The sequence below is a fragment of the Mya arenaria genome, chromosome 10 (assembly GCF_026914265.1).
Source record: "Mya arenaria isolate MELC-2E11 chromosome 10, ASM2691426v1".
Lineage (NCBI taxonomy): Eukaryota > Metazoa > Mollusca > Bivalvia > Myida > Myidae > Mya > Mya arenaria.
Genome location: NC_069131.1, coordinates 43,867,337 through 43,894,539, shown reverse-complemented (window position 1 = coordinate 43,894,539; position 27,203 = coordinate 43,867,337). Strand labels below are relative to the sequence as shown.

The 27,203-nt window shown below is 35.6% G+C and overlaps 1 protein-coding gene and 1 long non-coding RNA gene across 2 annotated transcripts in view; one reads left to right on the top strand and one right to left on the bottom strand.

The window, feature by feature from the left end:
• The first annotated feature begins 5,890 nt into the window (after positions 1-5,890).
• Positions 5,891-27,203, top strand: part of LOC128204063 (uncharacterized) — a 45,448-nt gene continuing 24,135 nt past the window's right edge. Inside the window, exons 1-5 of the mRNA XM_052905400.1 lie at positions 5,891-6,145; positions 14,884-14,949; positions 15,512-15,592; positions 16,756-16,973; positions 17,226-17,378. Coding sequence (XP_052761360.1) covers positions 6,106-6,145; positions 14,884-14,949; positions 15,512-15,592; positions 16,756-16,973; positions 17,226-17,378 — 558 coding nt within the window. The 5' untranslated portion in view covers positions 5,891-6,105. The remainder of the gene's footprint in view (positions 6,146-14,883; positions 14,950-15,511; positions 15,593-16,755; positions 16,974-17,225; positions 17,379-27,203) is intronic.
• Positions 23,772-25,441, bottom strand: LOC128204065 (uncharacterized). The gene is made up of 4 exons (XR_008256081.1): positions 25,177-25,441; positions 24,731-24,908; positions 24,357-24,423; positions 23,772-24,135 (listed from the first exon to the last, which is right to left on the bottom strand). It is a non-coding gene; the product is annotated as an uncharacterized LOC128204065 (long non-coding RNA).

Sequence of the window (27,203 nt, the reverse complement as noted above, 5' to 3'; positions counted from 1 at the left end):
TCCTGTTTTGTTGTCATAACCCTTATATACTGGAAGAGTAAAATGTTTCATTTATTCATCAAAGGCTTGTGTCACACTTTACTTATAACTAAAAACATTAAACCTTTTTAAGTTTATACTTGTTAGTATGTCTATAATACAGCACCTCGGATTGTTATGCCCCAAAGGGTGGCATAAAGTTATCTGATTGATTGTCTTTGCGTCCCCACGGTTTACATTCAATATCTGAATAACTCTTTGGCTCAGAGACCTTAAACTTGGTAGTATGATTGGTCATGACCAACAGATGAACTATTTCAATTTTGAGATCAGTCGATCAAGGGTCAAATTGGTGGTAATCTTAAGCTGAAAATCGGTTTCCGATCAATATCTGAAGAACGCCATGACCAGCAGATGAACCAATTGTTTTTTATGTCAGTGGGTCAAAGGTCAAGGTCGTTGTGGCCGTAAGCTCAAAATACGCAGTTTCCTATTAATAATTGAAATACGTTTAAGCCTAGACGCCTCACTCTCAAACATGACCAGTTTCCAAACTATCGACGTCGTGCAATTTGTCATAGGTCAAGCTCGTGGTGACCTTGAGCTAAAAATCCGATTTCGTTCAATAACTGAAGAATACTTGTATCCAGGTACTTCAAACATGGTATGCGTTAACTGCATCTGCTTCTTTTAAATCATGTTTCAAAAACATTCGCGGCGTCTTTGAAGCTTAGGATCAAAATTAGTCTTGTGTTATTTAGTATGGTAGTTCACGTGACCTCTTAAACTTTGCTGCGACCTGGCAGCTTATTAATTTCCTCTGACCATAAAACGTTTTGACACATTGCCATTTAATTTCATTTTCTATATTAATTATACACGTAACGCATACAAAGGAGAGTTGCATCTTGTAAGGTTTATTTTCTTGTCCTTCAACGTATGATCATCCAGGGAACACAAACTATATTACTAAGCACAATCCAGTTGTGGAAACACTCCTGCAAATGTTGGTATTTTTGCCAAACCCTCAGGTTACGACATATGATATGTTTTCAAAACTGGCGCGAACGTCTTAGGTTATGAAAATAATGCGCCAACGTTTATTTGATGTATTCGAGTATTCAAGCAACACCATATGAGTAGGTGTTTCACTTAATGTTGATCGAGGCATGGAAGGTGACTGACAACTCCTTAAAACTCTTTGGTTAAACTAGTGACCGTAATAATCATAAAGCTGATCCTAGAAGTAATCAAAATCAAACTATATTATGCTCACAAATACAATCAAAACTTCGCCTGGAAGGCAAACCTGCCAACTCACTGATTAATCAAAACCAAGAAAATCTTGGATAAAACAAAAGTAACAAGTTATCAAATTGTATATATATAAGTAAACTAATGATAATTAAATATGTCATTCATTGTGTACTTTTGATAATAGTTCACTAGAAAATGAGTCTAATCTAATCCCGAAAAAGATAACCCAACCGTCATCAAGATCCCTTTATGACATCAAGTTTGTGTAAGGTCGAGTACTCAAACACTAAATTAACACCAGTGATCTCCTGATTCGCTGATTGTTTCACGTGGTAACTTCAACATTAATATGTAATAAAGATTGTTGGATGCATGCATGTGTAGTATATTGCTTTATAACGGTGTGTTTCTCGTTTGGTGTATATATTAGCCTCTAAACAGGATCTACGGACTTGATCCGTGTATTATTGGTGTCATTTGAAGTGTTTCCTGTAAAGAAATACTAGTAGACTGGTATGTTTTTGATAAAGTGCCTAGATTAGTTTTTGAACATAATTTATTCCTCTGAAATATTGTAAAAAAACTGTTAATGTTCCACGCTCGATTACACAGAATTATAAAAAATGTCATTTCAGCCAACTTATTCATATATTTAGTTATATATGCAGTTTTAATTTCAAATAGACGTGTTTCTAGAATATAAGAACTCATTTTAGACTGCTATTTGTTAGATAAGAAGCAATTAATGATTCGACAAACTCTCACTTCAAAAAAAATGTGAATAAATGATTTACTTAAAACATCATATAACTTTTGACCCCAAAACACAAAATAATATTTAAAAGTCAACATCGCGTCAAAGGTGGATGTTTTAATTTGTTACATCTGTCCTATGGAAATGACAACTTTTCCGAAAATGGTTGTCATATGTCTGAATAAGTTGTTTGAAATAATGCGACAACAGGAAAACATGGTGATAGAAACACAGATAATGATGATGATGATGATGACGATGATGATGGTGATGTTGTTGGTGTTGGTGTTGGTGGTGATGATGATGATGATGATGATGATGATGATGATGATACGCAAACACTGGCCATTAAATCACTCGTCCTAAGTATTTAACCTGAGAATGTCCAAATATTAAAGCAAACATAATGAAAATACAAGCACACAAACTTGGAAATGATTACTTTTAAAGTTAATTTAAACATTATATACACAAGACATTTGGAAGAGCTATCAACAGTTCTAGTCCAGTTTTGTAAGAATTGACTTAAAATTAACAGGACTAATGACTGTTTGACTTCTAAAATAATCAGACAAACCAAGTTCGTTTAAGGTATTGTTAACGAAAGATGACCATGGAGAAACAATAACATTACTATTATGTAGTTTTTGAACCGTATTATATAGTAACTGAGATATTTTACAATCTTTTTCGTTCACTATCTTTCTCCAATAACATTAAACTCTCGATTTAATTTGTAAAGCTATGGGTTTTACACCAAGTTCACTATACACCATGCAGTTAGGGGTGAAAGCCTTGAGATTGAGTATTAATTTGCAATATTTCAGCTGAAACTGTTCAATTATTTTGATATTTTCAAAACCCCATACTTCGCAAGAGTATAACAAAATTGGAGCAATCATAGAATCAAACAAATGTAACTGAACTGAAATGGGAAGATTGAGTTTTCGGGACTTTTGAATAAGTGAGAACATAGCTCTTCTAGCTTGTTCAACTTATCTTTTCTTAGCTTTACACTGCCATTATAATTAAAAGTATTCCCAGATAAGAGAATTCTTCAACACACTGTAGTATTTTATTGTTATAGAAAAATACTACATTATTTTTAACTCTTGATTTACTAAACAGAACAACTTTTGTTTTTTCCTCATTGACTTGCAAATCCCATAACGTACAGTAATCAAACATAGCATTTAAAGCATTTTGTAAGTCATGATTACTTTCAGCAAATAATACCGTGTCATCTGCATATAACAATATAAAAACTCTAAGATAAACTTCAACATCATCATCACTAAGGCATTCAAAAGTAACCTTAGACATAGTGGCCAATCCTTCAAACTTTGTAGACTTAAATTGGGATAAATCATTCAAAAATATGGAAACCTTGTCAAATAGCCCCCAAGTCAAATAGCCCCCACTTGGGGAAAAAATGGTCAAAACGCCCCCATTTTGGTCAAATAGCCCCCACTCCTTTTTTTATTTGAAATTATTTTTGAAGGTAAATTGTAATATTTTAAGATATTTGAATGTAAGTTGTAATATTTTTAAGATATTTGAATCATAATGAATGTATATTTGAAGGTAAGTTATAATATTTTTAAGATATATTGCATTTACATAATTGCTAATCAAAGCATTTGTTGATAATTAAAATGTTTTAAAATATAAAAAATAATTTGCACATATTAAAGACTTATTAATTAGAGGAGATAGGGCTCCTAAATTATCACATTGTGCAATAATCTTTGGAAGAAAGATTAAAGTGGGTTCACACTTAGTTTTATAACTGACTTCAAATAATTTAGTTTGCACAATATTTATGTCGGTTCACACTTAGCTTAATAACTGACTTCAAATAATTTAGTTTGCACACCTTCTCTTTGATATTTTTAATTACAATTTAGATTTAGTTTGAAATGATTGTTAGCAAAGCTTTCATTGTAGAAATGAGTTCATGAATGTGGTGCTGGATGACAATTTTTAAAGTGTATATTGGATTATTCATGTTTGTTAAGTCGTATTGACAATTTTTTAAGTGTATATTGGATTTTTCATTTTTATTAAGTCATATTTATTAATTGTGAGTGTTTGGTTGCAAAATGGATTATCCTTGTGTAGATTGTGAAAAAGGTGCGGGGCAGCATGGAGTGGGGGAGATGGCACCAAAGTGACAATATATACTGTGTTTCATGGCGATCAGTATGTAATTGTTAGTTGTTGTTCACCTCTCTTAGCCTGTAGCATAAATAGTAACATTTTGATACAATTCCAATGTTCAAATTAGGATATTTTGCTTGAAACCAAAGGAAGTTAAAAGTTTATAATGAATTGATAAAAAATAAGGATACTCCAACCTGTTAGGCCGAATGGAACATTGTTTTCCAGGATGTCAATTGGAAAAAGATCTATGGATTGGTATTGAGTATTACAAGAGATACATACTGGGTGAGTACCTACATGTAAATCGGAACACTTTCGGCACTATTTTTTAAATATTTTTAGTTAGACCTGCACCACAACTACAAAATTTTCCATCAGCATACTAGGATTCAAGACCAATTGGTTGATATAAATGGCATTTTTCAAGATACTACCAATCTGCATGAAAACTATTTTATTATCCGCACAATCAAGGACTGCCATTTTCGTCCTTGGAGTACCTAAATATGGAACAGTTTAATTCTTTTTTATGTATTCTTTTAAAATTATTGCACCATGTTCTTTTTAAAGTAAATAAATAATTGTTATTTCCAGTTTGCTTGTTGTTGTTTTTGTCATTTTTGTGAGTAAAATTTGATGAGTGCAGTAAAATACAGGCTGTACCAGTATGGTGTGATTGTGGCAAGCATAAAGTCTTTCAAGCACGTGCCATGTTTTGATATTTGAACATGAAAAACTTTAAATGATAGCAGTATTTGAAATACTTACCGGATAATTGTTTTCTTTGGAACTTGTATCTAAGGCAAGCGTCTTGATTGAACTCGTAAATAAACTGATCTTGATCGGAAAAAACACTTTTATAATGAATGTTCCATAATAAGGTACTGTTCCGATTTAGGTACTCACCCAGTGTATCCAATGGTTTTAAACAAGAACTATACATAGGATTTTAGCTAAACTCACTTTTGTTTAAAATGAATATTGTTTATGATAGATTATGTACATTCTGTTTGTCTGAAGAGGAAACTTTGATTCATAGAGGTGAATAAAATGTAAATCATTTCGAAATTAAAAAAAGTTAAATTATATAATTTCCTGTTGTTACTTAATTTCGATGCGTAATCAAATTTTAAAATAAAGAAAAACACAAAAAACTTATGGCAGTTAAAATGTAGATTTGATGTATTAATATATTATTTATAAGTAATATTTTAAAACGTTTGATATTCTTACTTGGTAAAATTGATTAATTAAAATCAGATTTATTAATACAGTATACAAATAATGTTAATTGCACTTCATTTTGTAAAATAAAGGTTTTAAAATGTTTTGGAATAAAATAAGTATGCATACATACATATAGAAAAAATAAAAAAGTGGGGGCGTTTTGGGGGGGGCTATTTGCCCAATTTTAAAATGTGAGTGGGGGCTATTTGACCAAAATGGGGGCTATTTTACTAGGAAGCCAAAAATATAGAGAACAAAATTGGAGACAAATTCTCACCCTGGCGTACTCCAGTATGACTACTAAAGAAGTTAGACAATGTATTATTCACCTTAACACATGATTTTTCCTTAGCATACATATTACGAATGATTCTGAATAAACCATGCTTTATAATATTTTGCTAAGTGAAATTCGCGATTATTTACATAATGGTGGAATGTAGCCTATATTTGGCGGGAGTTCCGCCTCGTTTTCGTGCTGGAATAAAACAAGATGTTTGACGTCATTGACCTACTTATCCGCGCAGCCGAGAAACCCTGGTATTTTTCACCTTTTTTATGGGAACCCCGATGTGATTCAACTAACAAAACTTGCAGTTAGAGAGGGAATTACACGCAGAACATTATAACACCAATCAATCATGAACACTCTAATGGATTTCTTCACAATCTGAGGGAAATCATTTCGTTACGCGGTGCAAAACTTCTCGGTCAGCCATTTGGGAATGCCACGTCAAGAAGGGGACGATATTTCTCCTCAGAAGAGTAAGTGATACTGGATTTGATAAGGTGGTGTTTCAACAATCTTTTTTCAAGTAATTAAAATACATTAAGGTGTAACTGACACTGTTATTTGTAGCTAGTATGTTGAATGACATACCCAGAAATCGGAAGAACCCATTTTCGAGGAAGGGTTTTCCCGGGTTATGGTAAATCCCAGCCTTCGGTTTAGTAAGCCGGGGAAAATTAAGACTCTAACTTTCGCGATAAGCAGTTTTATATCATCTTTATTACATGCACAGTTTTTAACTGGTACAAATTGTGATAATTTAACATTGAATGCAATATTTTATAATGATCACACTTTAAAAATCGGGCAAGCCCCAGTGTAGGCCAGTCTACTAAATATTTTAGGGAAGGTAGCCTATGTTGGCGACACTAGATTTTATGAGTTATTTATACCATATTAACATATGATAACCTGGACATGATAAATATGTCAACTATTGCATAGCTTTTGATAAGTTTTTGCAGGAATGTTTAACAAAATGTCTTGCCTAATTATAACAAACAGATCAAGGTCACAGTTTTTAGCATTGGCCAGAAGAGCTTATGCGTGGGTGTGGTGGCCATCTTCAAAATTGCTAAAAAACAACTTAAGAACACAGTAGAGCCTCTGTTTCTTACCCATCTTCCATCAGACAGTAGTTAACATAAATATTGATTTGCCTCGGTTCCTTCGAAAACCTGTCAGATCCGCCCATGCATGACTTGATTATGACCCTTGAAATTTTTATGCCCCCACAAAGTGGCGGCATATAGGGTTGCCCTTGTCCGTACGTACGTCTGTCCGTACGTACGTCTGTCCATACGTACGTACATCCCGAAGATTGTTTCCGATCTAATTCTTGAAAAACGTTTGTCCAATCCTCACCAAACTTTAAACACATGTTTGTGACCATAATATCTTGATCAAGTTCGATAGTCATGGAAATCGCTTTAGTCATTTAGGAGTTACGGCCCTTTTTTGCCAAAAATACTTCAAAAATATATGTTTCCAATCTAATTCTTGAAAAGTATGTGTCCAATCCTCACCAAACTTTACATACATGATTGTGACCATAATATCTTGATCAAGTTCGATAGCCATGGAAATCGCTTTTGTCATTTAGGAGTTACGGCCCTTTATTTGCAAAAAAAGACTTGAAAAATACGTCCCGAAGATTGTTTCCGATCTAATTCTTGAAAACTGTTTGTCCAATCCTCACCAAACTTTAAACACATGTTTGTGACCATAATATCTTGATCAAGTTCGATAGTCATGGAAATCGCTTTAGTCATTTAGGAGTTACGGCCCTTTTTTGCCAAAAATACTTCAAAAATCATTATGGCTTATTTTCTGTGACAAAAAAAACGAAGTGGGGGCATCCGTGTCCTATGGACACATTTCTAGTTTAATTTGCTACAATTTAGCTTGTGAACAATAAAGCCTCCATTTATTATCCAATGACTAATAATCTTTTTCAAAAGTTAAGTGTTGACTTAATCACTCCTTTTCAAAAACCAACCAGCTTTGCCCCATGCATGACTGGGTTATGGTCCTTTGTAAATGACCAAAATTGCTATAATTGTGCTTGTGAACAGACCAGAGCCTCAAGTTTTAATTTAATCTTCAAAAAAAATGGCAGTAGTTAGAAATCATGAGGCCTCAGTGCCTTTTGAAAAGAAGCCAGATCATCCCACTGGATTATGGCCATTGAAAGTGACGGGTCACAGACATTACGGACCATGGACATTACGGACCAGACATAACGGACCAGATTTGGGGACATTTCAGACCACATTTCAGGACATTACGGACCATGATATATAATTTTACTCACAGTTTGTTTGAACTTTATAACATACCATATTTGCGGACAATGATTTTTAATTTATATGTTGGAGGGGTGTCCCAGAAGTTCGCGGAATTGTATAATAACTTTTGCAATACTGGTTATTTTGAACAAAAAAATCAGCAAGACAATATTTAATATTTCGAAACATTATTGTATAGATATCAAAAGCTTACAATATACATAAATCCACTATCGGATATTCGGAAACCACCCATCACGCAACACCCGGAGCACAAACGACGTCGTGAACATCAGCAGACGTCACAATACGAGTTCTTTGTTAATTTTTTCGATGTAATCTCCGTGCGCGTTCACACATTTCCGGTATCTGCTGATCAATTTCTGCACTGTCTCGACGTCACACTCTTTGTCAAGGGTCAAAACAATCCTTTGTGTCATTTGCATAAAGTCAGATGTCGACTGAAGATATGGTCTATAACCTGATCATTGTTCGAATTCACTTGCACTGGCCGGCCGGCCCTGGTGTCATTTTTTATAGACAAACTACCATTGCAGAATCGCTCATGCCACTTTTAAAGGGACAGTTTTCTGAACGGTTAAAGTGTTGTCGACCTTCTTATCAATATTAGGGTTTCTGCTGGCGACATCTGAAGGCCTACAGACATTTTCAAAGCACTCCGTAACTCGACATCATCTGTTGACGTCATGCCGACGTTGCTTTTGAAACTGTGATGCTACTCAAGTTGCAACAAAATTGAAATGGAAACAGCAATAACGTTGATGTTTTCAGGAAATGACGTCCATACATGCTGTTAACGTCACTTCATTTTGCGGAATATTAACTCACCTTTAAGTGATATAAAATAACAAAGTTTTACTAATATCTTTGCTTGCTCCGGGTAAGGGTAGGTTAGTTGCTATGGATACCAAGTATGTCAAGATTAAGAAGAAAAGGGAAATTAAAAATACCAGCGCTAAACACCAATTATTTTAAAATACATTCTCAATAAATGTCAAGATAATACCTATTTGCGTTTGCGAATGATGACGTTATTCCGCGAACTTCTGGGACACCCCTCGTACTTATAGGTGCTCGATTGCTTTCTGAAAAAACTTTGGATGTCATATATGTGTTTTTCCGTTACAACTGTTTTAATTGAATGGTTCTGTGAGAGTGCCACATCAAGATGGGTTTTCACACTTTTATGATTGCCAATTAAAGGTTGTCAGTATAATGTTTATTTCTTTGATAAATTACCGCTGATAATTACCGGCTATAATTACAAATAATTTCAGGGCTCTCACTAGGCTGAAAATTTTGGGAGAAGTGACTTCTCCCTTCAGTCAATTTAGGGAGAAGTGGGGAGACTTTAGGGAGAAGTGATACTTTTCATAACACCTGATACAAAAACTATGCCATACCACACACCTCAGTTTATATTCACATTCAAATTGATTGCTATAACTATATAAAATGTTCATAAAATAATGTATCTTTTTTGGCTCAGCAAAAGTATATTAGTCAATGTCACATAGTTTATCTCCAAATAGCATCTAAAATGAACCAAAAAATACATCTAAGGATTTGAACTAATCATAATGACCTCATAAATGAACTGTCAATATAGTAGGGGGACGAATCTTGTTTTGGTACGTTCGGGATAGGGTACGAATGTCACATTCAGCTGTGCTGTTATTTACTTGTCTCTGGCTAAATAACTTTAAATATGCTGACATTTAAGAACCAAATGACATTTAAATCAGTGTCCTTGATGAAAAATTTACCAATACATAATGGGAAGTTGAAAAATTAACTCGGAAAATGTTCTGACAAAATGGCGATCTCGCCGATTTTTTTTTTGACATCGTAACTGTGACAGGAGAAAATTACTGTAAGTAAACTCTACATAAAGCAAAAAAAATAAATATTTTTTGGTGTTTACAAATCATTTTTTACATGAACATTTCACTAAAATCAATAAAATATTTGGTGATACGTCATGTTATTGATTTTCTTAGCGCCTACTTGCCGATGGCCCGAGATGGCTATGACCGTCTGCTTCAAAAGCAACAATGTTTAAATGTCTTGCATTGTTTGTTCAATACATATATTTATTACTTTTTAACTTAAATTAATGCTTGACACGATTTTTCATAATTATGTCTCCAATTCTATCTCATTTTAACGAACTTTTATCATTTGATCAGGGTCTTCTAAATGTACATTCTGATTGGTTAACTTTTAATAGCTCCGCCTACTGGCGATGCTTTGGTAATTGGATGACACGGCCCAATTATCAGATTAGGAGATTACCAATTTGTATGAATGGCTTATTGGGATGTTTTGACTAATGGGACATTGGCCAAATACTCGCTGATTGACAGATTTACAATGTGCTAAAATTTTCGGCGAAGTCAATGTCGCTTTGATGATACAAATGGGCGAAGTCTGGGAATTTTAGGCGACCACTTCGCCCAAGTCGCCCCCTCGCGAGAGCCCTGAATTTACACTGATTAAATGCAACCAAATTTACCAGTTTTAAACAGAACAGAACAGAATATTTATTGGACTTAAGCATAACAAGCTTATCATCATAATAACACATATCCATACAAAAAAACATATATATATATATATATGGCATGGAACAATTTTAACAAATAGCATATTATACGTTAAATTCATTTGATTTTATTGTTTCTGGGATATAAATGGTGAAAATGAATTTATATTATATCATATATTTTTAATTGAATATTACATACAATCGGACATTATTTAAGATTGATCAAACAGTAATCATGTATTGGTTATGTATATAACCATTTATGACTGCGTATAATGGGTAATGAAAGTGCATTAGATTACATCGTAAGCACAAGGAAAATGATGCAAACATGTACCAATATAACAAAACAAAGGGAAAATACAACCAACACAATATATGTGTTTCTACCCTATCAAAATAAGATAGAGATAGAAAACATCCATGACACATAAATTATAACAACGAATCACGAAGTTTGAACGCCTTATCACAATACATTGCTAATTTTCTATTGAGTATTTTATTACTACTTTGCATCAATAAAATATATTTCATCAAACTATGGGTATAAAGTACTCAGGAATATACTGGCGTCTAAGGTCTGCATACACAGGGCATTTAAGAACAAAATTGAATTCATCCTCAATATCATTTAAAAAACACAATGGACATTTTCTTTCATGTCTAGGAATTTTATTATGTTGACCTATCTCTATATTTAATTTATGCGAAGGAAAACGTAATTTAGCCAGAACATTTCTATATTTTGTATTTTCTACCAGACTGAGATACGCTGATTGTTCAAAACTAGTTTTAATTTCACGGAAAGTACATCTAGAGCAGAGGATAAATCTAACCCAGATCTCCAATTACTTATAAAAATATCTCGAAGTCTACTCTGAAGAACAGGCACAAAACATTCAGTTTTCACAAAACCCGGATAAAGCCATACTTCGTTGAGATCAGATGATTGAAGGATCTCACGAACTCTTGACACCCAGTTCTTGGTTGACACATTGTTATCTACATTACCGTATAAATTTCATCAAGTAATATAGCATTTAAAATACAGTGTTCTTGCTTTACTGAGAGGAGCTTTAAAAAGGTATTTCACCATTCTAATTAGGCGTTCAATGTGCAATGGGAATCTACCCAACTCTCCATACAAGGCCAAAGTGTTAGTGGATTGTTTAACATTTAAAACCCATTTACAAAATTTCTTATGCACTCTCTCTGAGACTTCCGCATTCATAAAACCCCACACTTCAGAACCATAGTTTAAAACAGATAACACATATGAGTCAAAGAGATTAAACATGATATTAATTGGAACTTGAATATTACGAACCAGCCCCATAAGTGAGTGCAGTGATCGCAACCCCTTTCCTGCAAGGGTTAAAGTGACACTCTTATTCAAAATCAATACATATACATGCCTAAAAAATATCAATTTTGAGTGATCAACCTAGCTTTAACTACTTACTAAATAATGCATTTATGGATAATATTAATTACTGATAAAAAGATTGTACACGTGTATTTTATAGCACTAAGCGCAAAAATATTAAATGATTGATGAATGCTAAAAGATTTACTACGGTCTACTATACTACTTCATAAAAACCATTAATTTTGACATTATTTAGCCTTTTGGGAATTATTAAAGAATAACATTTATTTTGGTAAATCTTATCTGGCAGTAGGAGTGCATCTTTAACCATCAGTTTGCAACAAACGAACATCTTTCTTTAAATACAATACATTTATTTTGGCTTTAAACTTACAAAGTTTATAGCAGTGAATGATGCCACGAACCTAGATGGTACTGATCTTGAATTCACTTTCACCATGGACATAATTATTTTACATATTATTTTATTAAAAATAAATTTACTATAGACTTATTTACTGTAGGTGGACACATGTCTTTTACACCTTATGAAATTTCACAGGTAGTTTACAATGGTCACATTATAAACATTTGTCGATTCTAGGACATTTGCCCCCCCGGATGTTTGCCCCCCCCCCCCCCCGGATGTTTGCCCCCCTTTTGGACCATCGCGGACATTTGCCCCCCCCCCCCGCCGTTTTCGAGGGGCGGACATTTGCCCCCCCGCCGTTTTCGAGGGGGCGGACATTTGCCCCCCCCCCCCCCCCCCCGGTTTTATAAGTTTATACCAAGATATTAAAAATATATTAATTTATAAAAAAAATGAACATTTTTTTCGTTAACTATTTGTTCAATTTACGTGCAAACTGCCAACCGATTTACACCAGTTTGTATGTTTGTCACTAATTACATATAAATACAGATTACACCGTTCAGGTCACACATGTGACGATGTAGGCTTAGGTAAGACAACAATGTAAATCCTTTTATAATATTTTTATTTCAAATCAGAAGTCATATAGCACATTTATAGCACTCATATATACAAGTATATACAGCAAAAAATACGTTTCTGTTCTCTGAATGGTATGATAAGTAATTCACTAATCAAGATCAAAATAGCACATTCATTTTAGCACATTCATCATATCATATTACAGGTACATTACAGATGTTCAGTCCTAACGCAGTCGGATGTGACCCCCAATGGCCTATCATGCACACATAGGTAATTAGCGCGATCGGGATTGCTTTAATTGTAGTGTTGGATCGCACTTTAATACAAACACATGTTTGGTGTTGATAGTTTGTAAGATTATTAAAGTTATCGCAAATGTCCGCCCCATCGAAAATGGAGGGGGGGCAAATGTCCGCCCCCTCGAACATTGAGGGGGGGCAAATGTCCGCCCCCTCGAAAACGGCGGGGGGGCAAATGTCCGCCATGGTCCAAAAGGGGGGCAAACATCCAGGGGGGCAAATGTCCGGGGGGGCAAATGTCCGTTTACCACATTTGTCTAATTGAATTTCACATTATTTTTTTCACAGTTAGTTGGAAGTCATTTGGCAGGTGTCATATCCAAAAAGGCACTCATATAGAAGTACTTATTAAAGAATAAAGAAGATGGGGTGAATAAATAAAAAAAAAACGTTGATAACATTATAGATCATGGTCCGTTATGTTTCTCAAGATGGTCTGTAATGTCCCAAAATATGGTCCGTTTTGTCTGGTCTGTAATGTCCATGGTCCATTACGGACGTAATTCAAGGTGACAACATTTCTGTAATCAATAGAGCCCCTATATTCACATTTCATGTTATATGTTACAATACTGTAATGGTGGCACCTATTAACACCAGATTTTCCAAGTGACCTATCAGTATTTTGCCTTTTACCCATATGAACATGCTCTTGATAGAAAATGACCTTGAACAAGCCATGCCAGTAAAGCAAAGGTCTTCATGGGCGTCTTGTTAATTACATTCGAGGTTAAGGTCATTGTTAGGATCAAAGGTCATAATGAGAATGTGATTTAATCATTTCACTGGCAATGTCTTGATATTTCAGGCCTGAGTGTTCACATTTTTCTTTATCATAGTGTGTTAGAACAAGAGCGCTGTGAATCAAATGCCAACAAGCAAGGGGCATAATTCAGCAATTATTGAGAATATACTGCAAACTACAGGGACAAGCCCAGTAGGTAAACATTTAACAAAGACACCGAAAAGCAAAAAAGACACTGAACAGAAGAAGACCCTTGCAATACATGTGATAAATAACCTGTTCTCTTTTACTACATGTGTACCAACTAGCAGTTGACAGATTATCTTGAGAGATTTTTTAGTTGTCAACAAGGTTCTGGTCAAGTCTTGCACTATGACAACTCCACTCGAATCCCACCGACACCAAGGCTTACTGTAAATTAAATTTAATCTATTGATCTTCAATGCAAACATATGATGAAAAAACTAAAATGGAGAATGAAATATTCTTAAACAATACTTTTCTAATTAGCTGCTTAAGTCTAAATAAGTCTACTTGCTAATTTTAAGTGTACTAGAGTCTACCTTAATTTATATACTTCTTATTATAGCAGCATTAAACTGTCTCGCCAACTGGACTAGCTTTTAGCCTGCAATGCGAGTGGTCATGGGTTTGATTCCTACCATATTCACATTGCAATTCAATTGGTGCAATCCATTTAATTCGGTGCCATAAAAACACTCTAAATACAAGCATTGAAACCTGATCTTAGTCTCTGAAATTCGAGGATGAGTTTCAAAATGAACAGAGGAAGTGTAACCATGTACACCCTGAATAATGGCACTTATATTATATACAGTCTAGTATTGAGCTAGCTTTAGAAGTGTTGTGATAGGTTGTACAATTGGTTGCCATTCAATTGCACATTAGTGCAGTTTGTTACATGCTGATGTAGCATATATATGTTTGTCATTGACAGTCAGCTTACTCCATTGTTATTTTAGGGCAACTAGAAAAGGAAGATGGTGAATCCGCCGAAGATCAAGTCAGTAAAAGGGCCAGGACATCAGGTAAATATTTTTTATCTATCTTCCTCTAATGTCAAACCCCTCATGAAGATGTAGATACTCACTGATGGGAGAGCAGAGTTGAAGAAACTGTTGGAAAGCACCGGGCCATACATGGGAGATTTTTTTTGGTTTGAACAGTACAATGTTCTCCCAATTTTTCGATGCTTTCCTCATATGCCAGGTGACAGACAAGGGAGCTGCCGGTACCATTTTAATTTTTAGTTTAATGCGGCCAGGGATTGAGACTGAACACTTTCCATTGAAGCTGAAACTTAACCACTTAACCACTAGGCTACCGAGGCCAAGCGGTTCCCAACATCATCCACATTTATATATGTTGTTGTTTTTTTCAATATATAGCTTTTATACCACCTGGTATAATCATTTTGATGCAACTTTGTAAACTCTTAATTAACATTTCAGACAAGCTAGGGCCCAAAAGAAAATTCATGTCCACTGTTGCAACTTATCTGTAAAGATTCAGAAGTAGGAACACAAATTATCCTTTGACAAATCTGTTATTAATTTTAAATAATTTCATAATTTTCATATATGTTTGCAGATTTGGCCAAGACTGGAGGTGCCAACCAACAGAGTGAGGGGACAGTCATTCCAGTATATGTAAATGTAATACCCACGACTGGTAGGTAAAATCAATTTTCGTTTTAGTTTGTAGGTTCCTGTTGGTCAACATATGTTAATCATTTTATTCCCTGCTCTTTATATTGATTTTGATATGACGTTAATGACCCATGCCCTTCAGATGTTTGATATGACATGAATGACCCATGCCCTTCAGATGTTTGATATGACGGTAATGACCCATGCCCTTCAGATGTTTGATATGACGTTAATGACCCATGCCCTTCAGATGTTTGATATGACGTTAATGACCCATGCCCTTCAGATGTTTGAAAGCATAATGTTCATCATGGACTTGATATTCAATGCATCTGCAAGAGAAAAAAACTTTAATTATAAGTCAAATTGGGAAAATTTTAATCTTGTAAGCATAGGGAACATAGCTGGTTCTGTCAACCCGTGTTGTAAGCAGGTGGGGGTGTTGGGTATTGACAGTCTGAAATATGATTTCCATAAAAATAATTATTTTTAAACAGTATAGTATTGCTCAACTAGGGAGATCACTGCATCAGAAAACATCCGTACCAATGAGAAATTATTGTCGGTAAACGGTGTAAAGGTAAACGTAAGTCCATATAAACAGCCGCTTTAGAGTCATTGACAATTTTTGTTTTGGCGACTACACGAAGAAGACGAGAGTAAGAACCGAAGAATATATTGTACATTGGTATGAATTGGTTGACTTGTGGTGTTAAGGAGAACATAATGAATGTCCCAATGTTAATAAAGTTCCCTTAACGTGCATTAATACCTTTTGATTTCATAGTGCAGAGGAGCTATCTTAAAGAAAAAAATTCGTTGCCTCGGTCTTTTTTTGTCGCCTCGAACTAGGGGCTACAGTTAATTTCGCACACTGTACAACACCAAGTTATAAAAAAAATATGTGTACCTTCAATTTGACTGGTGAACATTGTAACATTAGTTTAAATGTGTTTACTTTAAAATGATGGAACTGTGCACCTGTAACAGCTTGGTGACCACTGACTACCAACAAAACCTACATGCTCCCAGCCGGGGAATGGAATCCAGGCCACATTTGTTAGAAGAGTGTGCTCTAACTAATATTCTAACAGTACTGCAAAACCTTACAACCTATATGTTATACATTGTTGTGCATGCCTGACTGTCGAACAGTGGAAAAGATTTTTTCACATAATATTTCAGTTACAGAAATTGAGAATTATGCTGCATCAGAACAGCTTTTTGCGGCCCCAATCTCTGTTTACCATGAAGCTAGTGGCTCCATTGAAGTGCATGGCATTTCTGGAAAAAAGGGTGGCAATTATGTCGAGACTGGGGAAGAGCCAGAGAGAAGGGAAAGAACTCTTTCCACATCTTCAACTCCAGAACAGAGGAATAGATCACTTGAAGCATTGTTTAAGGTTTGTCTTAGTTATCAAACAAGTTACATGGTATTTATGCTGGTGGAATTTAACCAATTTCCCCATGTGCTGGATACCACTTTTGTACATTTACTATTCTGCATTAAGCCATATGCTTAGGATAAGACAAAAGTTGGAATCAAATAAAAGAAAAGTGTTTAGTTGTTTTCTGCTCACACGCCTTATATCAAGCTGCTCATGCATAACAAATGCCACTTAAATTAGATGACATTAATTAAATCTATTTTACAGGTCACAGACAATGAGCTACAGGCCATTGCCCAGCAACCCCCTGGAGACAGCCAGCATTTACCTGTAGTGGTTCATGTTGGTGACCAAGCACAGGCTGTGATAGTAATAGATAACAGCATTCAGGAGAGGGAGGAGATGATTGGTGAATATGAGGTAACTGTATGTAACAACTGTTTTCATTGGTTAATTAACCTGTTGTGGTTCATTTGGGTGACCAAGACATGAATTAGCAACAAAACTAAAATAGTTAGGCAACAGAACAGAACAGAACATTTATTTAGATACAAGCATATACAGCTTATGATCATCAAAACAATTATCATAGCATGCACAACAGGATATAAAAATTAACATGAATTCAAACAAAAAGAAACAACAAGAAGAGAGCAATAACATCCAGTTTGAGTTACGCTGTAATATTAATTATATTGTCTCTGATCTGATTTGCCTTAATAGTAAATATAGCCAGTTTGTGTAACAACGACTTCTTCTTAGGGTTAAGAAGAGTAATAAATTTTAACATACAAGGTGGTGTCTATAATAACTAGGTATATAATGATCTCTTAAGTGTTTATATCTATCACATATCAGTACAAAATGATATTCATCTTCAATGTCATTCGATGAACATACATCACATCTCCTTTCATGTCGGGGAATGTTCCTATAACGGCCTTCTTCTATTTTAAGCTTGTGAGAGGATAATCTTAATTTGCTTAAGGCATGTCTGTGTTTAACATTGTCAACAATGTTCAGGTAGCAAGACATTTCAAAAGTGGATTTCGCTGCACGAAATAGAGTAAGACTTGTTGAGCTATTAACACCTTCATTCCATTGTGTTATATAGGTATCTTTCAGTCTTAATTTTAACTGGCTTATAAAACATGGTATATTAAGCACTGAGTCTCTAAACAGCCAAATTTCATTAAAACCGGCTGATTGTAATAATAGTTTTACTTTGGTTAACCAATTTATATGGCCTTTTTCACATTCGTCTAAAAGCATACGATAAGTCTCATACAATATACAATTTGAATTAAAACTGTTCATGAGTTTAAACCAATATTTGACTATTTTCACTTTTCTGTTTATTATTAATGGAAAGCGTCCCGTTTCTCCATATAACGACAAATTATTAGTTGTTATTTTGACATTTAAAATCTGTTTAAGGAATTTTTTGTGTAGTCGTTCCAGATTTTCAGCTGCAGCAAAGCCCCATAACTCTGAGCAGTATTCGAGCACAGGGAGCACATACGCGTCAAATAAATCAAAGTTCAAAAAAGAACCGTTTGAACTTATGACTAACCCTAAATAGCAAAAAGTGTTCACAATTTCAATCTGTTTGCCGTTATATATAAATACGTCGTCAATCCTTCCTCGACCACCCCGTTTAAAAATCATTATTTTCGTCTTGTCCACATTCACTTGCATACGCCATTGATCACAGTAATCCCTTAAACAGTCTAAATGTTTTTGTAATCCCTCGGCGGTCTCACTTAATAGTACACAATCGTCGGCAAACATAATAAGGAATATTGTTAATTGGTCCAAGGTAAGTCCTGCATTAATATTTTGATGCATATGGAGTTCAATATCATTCACGAAGAGGCAAAACATTATCGGCGAGGTTATCTCCCCCTGGAAGAGGCCTATACCGCTATCGAAGAATTGAGACAAGTTATTACAGTGTTTCACACATGACTGGACGTTTTTGTACATAGAACGTACGATTTGTAATAGTTTACCGTCTATTCCCTCTTTCATTAGCTTAAACCACAGCCCGTTTCTATATATCCTATCGAAACACTTCGAATAGTCCACGTAAGCAGCATATACTCTCTTCCGCTTGATAAGATATAATTCAATAAGGTTTTGAAGAATGAACACTGCATCCGTTGTACTGTGGTTAGACTTGAAACCGAACTGCGCGTCCGTGATTTTGTCATATTTTACTGACCATGTTTTGAGTCTCTCGTTTATGACATTAGTAAATAATTTCCCAAAACAACTAATCAGGGTTATCCCCCTGTAGTTATTTACTTCAGCTTTTGGTTCCTTTTTCAATACCGGCACAATCACTCCCTGGGACCAACTTGGGGGGAAAACTCCAGAGTCGAGAATGTTATTGAAGAGGATGCAAATGGGCTCGATCAATATATCGGCACTTTCAATGAAATATTCGTTTAAAATATTGTCACTTCCTGTAGCCTTATTTCGTTTAAGCTTTTTAATCCCTTTGTGATTTCATTTGCTGTGATTCTATCATCAAGCTCTTCAAACATTACATTACGGTCCGGTTCATTAATATCAAAATCATTTAAAAATGTCTCTATCTCTATATCCGGGCCGTCCTCTGAATTATCGGCTAAATCTTTGAAATGCTCATAGAAGTCTTTCAGTGATATAGTGGGGTCGGCCTGTGTTCTCGATTTCTTAAATCGTTTCCAAAATTCCCTTGGCCTTTCTTGTCTTGACTCATGCATTTGTTTGCCTATCAATAGTTTGTGATTACGCTTCGCTCTACGTACAGTATATTTGTAATCTTTTTTGCAGCGCTACATATTTTCAAAATTTGCTGGTGATCTGTTGCATTTCAGTCTTGCGAGCGCTTCCTTATACTTCAAGTGCTTATCTTTACATTCTCTATTGAACCATGCCTTCTTCTCCGTATGTGAATGGTTCATGAAGTAACCACGTTTCACACGCACAGACCTTTTAAAGTATTTGTTGGCACGAGACGTTAAATACTCAGTAAATAAAGAAACTGAGTTCTCAATACTATGTTGTGTATGTCCCATCGTGTTGAGAAGTGACTCGGTTAATTGATTGATATCGGTCTTTATGTCCCACAAGAACTGTATTTTATCATTGTCATTCCATTTATAAAACTCTGCATATTCTCGTTTTTCATCCTGCTTAGCATTTCCAACTATAAGTTTAAACGTGATAGGGGTGTGGTTGGAATGTTCGTTATATGGATGCACTTTAAAATCTCTGAAGTATTTAAACTTATTGTACCTTGTTAGTACATAGTCTGCCTGACTTTCTCCATTATGCGTATAACGAGTAAAGCTACCGTTATCGTTGTTTTCACCAGACCTGCCATTCATAATACAAAGGTTAATTGATTTGCAAATATCAATCAGATTTTCTCCAAATCTGTTGCTTGTATGGTCCATTGACATTCGTCGTGGTGGCGGGTCGTTCAGTAAGTCATTAAGATCAAGATCAGTAATCTGCTCGTGCTCTATAAAATCACACTTTTGACCTACTCTACTGTTCAAATCGCCGAGCCATATCGTTTGGCCACGTTGTGCAAAAAGTTCCAAATCGTTTTCAATTTCTGTAAAAAGGTCTGTATCGTACAAATTATGTACTGGCGAGTTTTCAGGCGGGATATAGGAAACTGCAACAATCGTCTTTGGTTATAAAATAATCTTTGCACAATTTTAACCACACAATACTATCTACTCTGTTCCTTTCTACAGTTATGCCTTTTGGTAGTTGATCCTTGACGTAAATGATAACACCCCCACTGGATCTTTTCGCGCGGCGGTGCTCGAATTTACGGTATGAATGAATAGCTTTATATCCTTTAAGGTCAATGCAAGATTTACTGTTAGTCCACGTTTCTGATAGACATACAATATCATATCTGGAAATAAAGTTCGAAAAATTGTCACATGTCTTTTTCGCTTCAGTTAAGCCTTCAACATTCCATGGTAAAAAGCTAATATTACTCTCTAAGCACCCCTATTCGGCATCATTGCTAGAATGTGTACTGGGAACGAACTCCTGGTCATAAATGAATAATTTGTCGTATTTGAAAAACACCTTTTTCTTCTCAGATTTGGCCTTTTTGAACACACCCATAAGTGGCCTCCTCTTGTCGATGATGTCTTTAGGTAGATGTTGGCTCACACCTACTGCAGTGTTCTTTAACTTCGGACATGCCCGGCGTACTTTTTCTCGGTCTTCGTATTTGTCGAATTTCTCGAGAACTGGTCTAGTACTTCCGGCCTTGTACCGCCCCATCCGTTCGGTTTTGAGTGGCATGTTCTGCTTTGCGCCCTCTATTTGCATAGTTTCCTCTACAATGGTTAAAATGTTATTTGTACAGTCAGTATCTGACTCTGTACTTGAGTCTTCCACCCGAAAAAACAAAAGATTGTTCTTAAGTTCATCACTTTTCAGTTTGTGCATAAGTTCTTCATTCGTGACCTTTTCTGACTCCAGATGCTTTAATCTATTTGTAAGCTGTTCTATTTCTTGTTGTTTTGTGGCTATTGAGTCTACTGTTTTTGTATCGAACTGGCGACTTTTTTCAACATCTGATAGTCTAGTTTCAATGTCTTTCATTTTAAGGTCTGCACTATCTAATCGTTTAATGATCGTGTTTACCGCTGACTGGATTGTATCTAATTGCCCTAATCTGCTGTCAAGCCTGTCTAGACGTTGTATAAGGATTGAAAAGGGATCTATGGTCACCTGACCTTGCTGTGTAATCGGTGTGCATGGTACCTGTCCCATAGTCTGACCTGTCCCAGGTGAATGTCCATTCATATTCATATTCATGTTCGTATGATATTGACCATAGTTGGACGAAACATGCTTGTCCGTTTTGATAAGATTGTCCACTCGAGAAAACAGAAGGGCTATTCTGTGCCATATTTGGCCTCTTTGGTGTATCTGTTACCTGTGCACTCGCGGGCGATCCTTTACTTTTCTTCCGCTTCCCCATAAACTCAGTTAGTATGGTAATCCGTATCACTAATCACTCAATGAACGAACACGTAAGTATCCATGGCAACAATTCACCACAAAATTATCACAAGTAATCCTCTCTTATCCTGTTAAAATCCATTTTTTCCACTAATTTTTACCAGATATTCAAAATATGCGCCATTCCTGCGCATGCGCACTTTATATCCGACAACAGATTAACAGCAATTTAAACACAAGCAATCTTAGGGATATTCCAGTAAAACATTTAACCCCTTAATTCTTAATTTTAGAATGTATATAAGAAAGATGACTCGTTCAGCATTATTAATTATACCCGCGACAAAAGAAGTTTGAAGGGGGTATATTGGAGTCACTCTGTGGTCAGTCGGTCGGTTTGTCGGTCGGTCCGTTGCAATTTACCTTATCCGGAGCATAACTTAAAAACTACTGGATGGAATTGGATTAAACTTCATACAATGGTAGAGCATAATGAGAGGAAGTGCAGTGTACAATAACCATAACTCTATTCTTGCTTATTACTGAGTTATTGCCCTTTGTTACTTTTTTTGTCCGGAGTATTACTTGAAAAGTACTGGATGGAATTCATTGGAACTTCATACAATGGTAAAGCATAATGAGAGGAAGTGCAGTGTTCAAGAACCATAACTCTACTTTACCTAATTACTGAGTTATTGCCCTTTATTTGTTTTTTGCTGTCAATTTTTTCTCCAAACTATTAGATGGTATTTATTGAAACTTTATAACAATGGTAAAGCACAATGAGAGGAAGTGCAGTGCAAAAGAACCATAACTCTATTTTACCTAATAAAAGAGTTATGGCCTTTAATACTTTTTTCTTGTCCCGGGCATAACTTGAAAACTATTGGATGGAATTTAATAAAGCTTCATACAGTGATAGATCATATAATACATCGATCCGAGATGCCAAGATAAGCTCCGCCCCCTTAGATATTGTTACTACGCGCCGCAAGCGTAAATTCAAAATGGCGGCTCTCGCTGCTACGAAAGCATCAGAATCCGGTTCTCTTGCGAAGATTCCGGACAATATATCAATTAAATATTTACCAAATTAAGCCAAATTATCGGGAAAGGTTGTTAAAAAGGGATTAAATTACTTTCTACAAGGTTATATTCATGACATTAAAGTTTTGGAAGAGGAAAGTGTCTGCCATGTAACCGCAAGATGCTGGCCTTCAATGAGAAAAAACGACAAGCCTCATATGTTAAGTGTCGATGTGGAGAGGGATTCCATACGATATACGTATTGCTCATGCAAGGCAGGGTATGTGGATTTCCAATTGTATTTAACACATTTTATTATACTAGTAGCTTTATTCTTAAATATACATTGTGTAATATAAGCAATTTTGGATCGCCATGTCTTTTACATTTCATGCCGTAATACGGAATGCGAAAAAAATAATTGCAAGTCGTCAAGTAGAGAAAGAAGTAATATACTGTGTGTTGTATTTCAATTTATTGGTTTTCATATTTCTAGTTACTGCCTCGTTTTAGACATTTAACATCTGGAAAGTCAAATGATACTTCACGGGTCAGTGTAGGATAAACACATGCCAATTTTACAGCATGATATCATGATTTTGTTTTGATAACTTCTGTCAACAATCTCTGTTTTCATTTTTTTTATAGATTGAGCGGTCATTGTTCACAGGTGGTTGCAAGTATTCCCCAACAATCGAATGTGCCAAAGGGATTAAAGATCAAGCCAGTTCCAGTGAACCAAGTCATAGTAGCACAGTCAGAATAAGAAACCTGTCTTTTGCCAGATAGATACACAGACCAAGTTTACAAATTTTAAATTTAATTAGATAAATGAACTACAAACACACAATTCACTTTACAATGCTTTATTCCAAACATGAATAAACTAACAGTTATTCAATTATATCAAAGAAGCAGAAATAAAATCATATGATTGCTGTATAATATGTAAACAAATTTTAACTCTTGCTTCTTTGAGCAGAACTATATCGACATTTACAGTTTGTTTATATTCCCACCAGTTGCTTTAAAATCTGAATTTCACAACACTTTGATGAAAGTGCAAACTGTAATTCTTCAACTTGGACTTCTTTTTGTGACAACTGTTCTTTTAGGGAAGCATTCTGAGCGATAAGTGCAAACATATCCAAAGGTGATGTCCCTGAAAATAAATGCATAATAAATTTTACATTTAAGACAAGATGTTTAAAACTGACTCCTACCATTTCTCAAGAGTGTGGGAATATCTCTGTTTTAAATGCAGCACCAATTGATTTACCGAAAGAGTTCACACCATTAAATTACCACACATCCTGTGAAGACCAAGTAAAACAGAACTGACAACAAGATCACAGGCATTGTTAGAGTGTTGGTTTCACTTACACATGGACATTCGGTCTGTGTTTCTACTCCTGGTACAGTGTCTGCAGGATCCTGGACCAGCTTTTCTCTGAAAGAAATTGTTGTAATGTTGATATATTTATATGCAAATTTACACAAAAAAAACTGTATAATTTCCGTGTAATAATGTTCTCTTCAGTTCTTTTGAGTGTTCTGTTCTGTAACATGCAAAATACTTGTATTAAAATATATGTAACTATAATGCTGTTGTTTTGTATTGAAAATGGAACAGTGGCATTTTAAAAATAAGTAGAAGTCTACAAAATAATACAGTCAGTTTTGCAATTTATCCTACATGGTACATGTTATTCAAGTCTTTCGCGCACTCCATAAAGATAAATAAAACTCTAACGTACAGGCATGTGATATCTTGTATTAAATGCATACACTTGCATTTTGTGTATAAATGCTGCCATAAGTTTCCTTTCCAAGTGACCGCTTTGTGGGGAGTTTTCTTGAAGATGTTATTCTCCAGCCATCAGCTGATAATGGGTCAGGATACTCTTTAGATGGTCCATATCCTCCATGAAAGTGCTTAAATATGCATAATAGTAAAATATAATTAGTGTGACAAGACTCCACAATGTCAGTCAGTAACATATTATACAATAAAACAGTAGTTTTAACTTGACACATTCATAACCTGATGGAAACTGTTCAAGGTTTCAACTAGCATGATCATGGAGGTCAATATTTAGGACACAAGAAAGTAAGCAAAATAAACATTTGCAGAATTCAGAATTATAATTGAAATGTTTGTTTTTAGATCGTTTTACGATAAAACCAAATTTAATTTACTAACCTTCGAGCAGACATCTTCGTGCTGTTTTATCCTGTTAACATTCAGTTTCTCGTGTGGCCGTCCACAGGCTTTAATCCAGCATTTGCATTTCTAAATGTCGGCTTATAGGTCGGAAATCGTTTAAATCGGCCTCCATTTAGTCCCTCCGGATACCTTTCATCCGCATAACATTTTCCCCATCCGCATCGTTTAACCATTTTCACAAATAAGTCTTAAAACTTCAATAAAATGTCCGGTTGTAAACAGTTATCGCTGCTGTGTGTGTGGGTAAAGATGACGGACGGGACTCGGTGAATAATTTGCAGCTTTCTCATTGGTCAGTAATGATTAGTTTGATTGACAGGTCGGATCGATGTATGCGAGAAAGTGCAGTGCACAGGAACCGCAATTATATTTCAGATAATTACAGAGTTACTGCCCTTTGTTACATTTTCTTGTCCGGAGCATAACTTGAAAACTATTATAAAAGTGTTATTTTCTAATTTTAACAATAACAATCGGAAATTGTACAAAACAAAAATAACCCCATCCATATATAAACCATTACTTTTAAACTACTGGTAAAAAAGTAACTTAACTCATTTATAGATGGTCATAGGCAATCGTATATTCTGTGCTTTAGAACATCAAATATATCAGTTTTAACATCTCAGTATTAGCATCACTGATATTGTTTAAAGCCTTTTTTATGCCCCCAAAGGTGGGCATATTAAAATGGCACTGTGCGTCAGTCCGTGTGTCCGGCTCAATAACACGTGTCCGGGCTGTAACTTTCCCTTGTATGGACAGATTTTAAAATAACTTGCCACATGTGTTCCACATACCAAGACGACATGTCACGTGCAAGACCCATGTTCATACCTCTAAGGTCAAGGTCACACTTAGTGTTTATTCACAATGGAGCATAGGTTGTCGTGTCCGGGCTGTAACTTTCCCTTGTATGGACAGATTGTAAAATAACTTGCCACATGTGTTCCACATACCAAGACGACGTGTCGCGTGCAAGACCCGTGTTCCTACCTCTAAGGTCAAGGTCACACTTAGTGTTTATTTACAATGGAGTGCTGCATATAAGGACATAGAGCATAGGTTGTCGTGTCCGGGCTGTAACTTTCCCTTGTATGGACAGATTTTAAAATAACTTGCCACATGTGTTCCACATACCAAGATGACGTGTCGCCTGCAAGACCCGTCTCCCTTACTCAAAGGTCAAGGTCACACGTAAGTGTTTATTCACAATGGAGTGCTGCATATAAGGACAGAGAGTATAGGTTGTCGTGTCCGGGCTGTAACTTTCCCTTGTATGGACAGATTTTAAAATAACTTGCTACATGTGTTCCACATACCAAGACAACGTGTCGCGGGAAAGACCCGTGTTCCTACCTCTAATGTCAAGGTCACACTTAGGTGTTTATTCACAATGGATTGCTGCATATAAGGATTTGGAGTATAGGTTGTCGCGTCCGGGCTGTAACTTTCTCTTGTATGGACAGATTTTAAAATAACTTGCCACATGTGTTCCACATACCAAGACGACGTGTTGCGTGCAAGACCTGTGTCCTCCCTCTAAGGTCAAGCTCACACTTAGGTGTTTATTCACAATGAAATGCTGGGTATATGGACATAGAGTATAGGTTGTCGTGCCCGGGCTGAAACTTTCTCTTGTATGGACATATTCTAAAATAACTTGCCACATGTGTTTGACATACCAAGATGACGTGTCGCTTGCAAGACCCGTGTCCCTCCCTCTAAGGTCAAGTTCACACTTAGTTGTTTATTCACAATGAAATGCTGGGTATATGGACATAGAGCATAGGTTGTCGTGTCCGGGCTGTAACTTTCTCTTGTATGGACATATTTCAAAATAACTTGCCACATGTGTTCAACATATCAAGAGGACGTGTCGCATGCAAGACCCGTGTCCCTCCCTCTAAGGTCAAGTTCACACTTAGTTGTTTATTCACAATGAAATGCTGGGTATATGGACATAGAGCATAGGTTGTCGTGTCCGGGCTGTAACTTTCTCT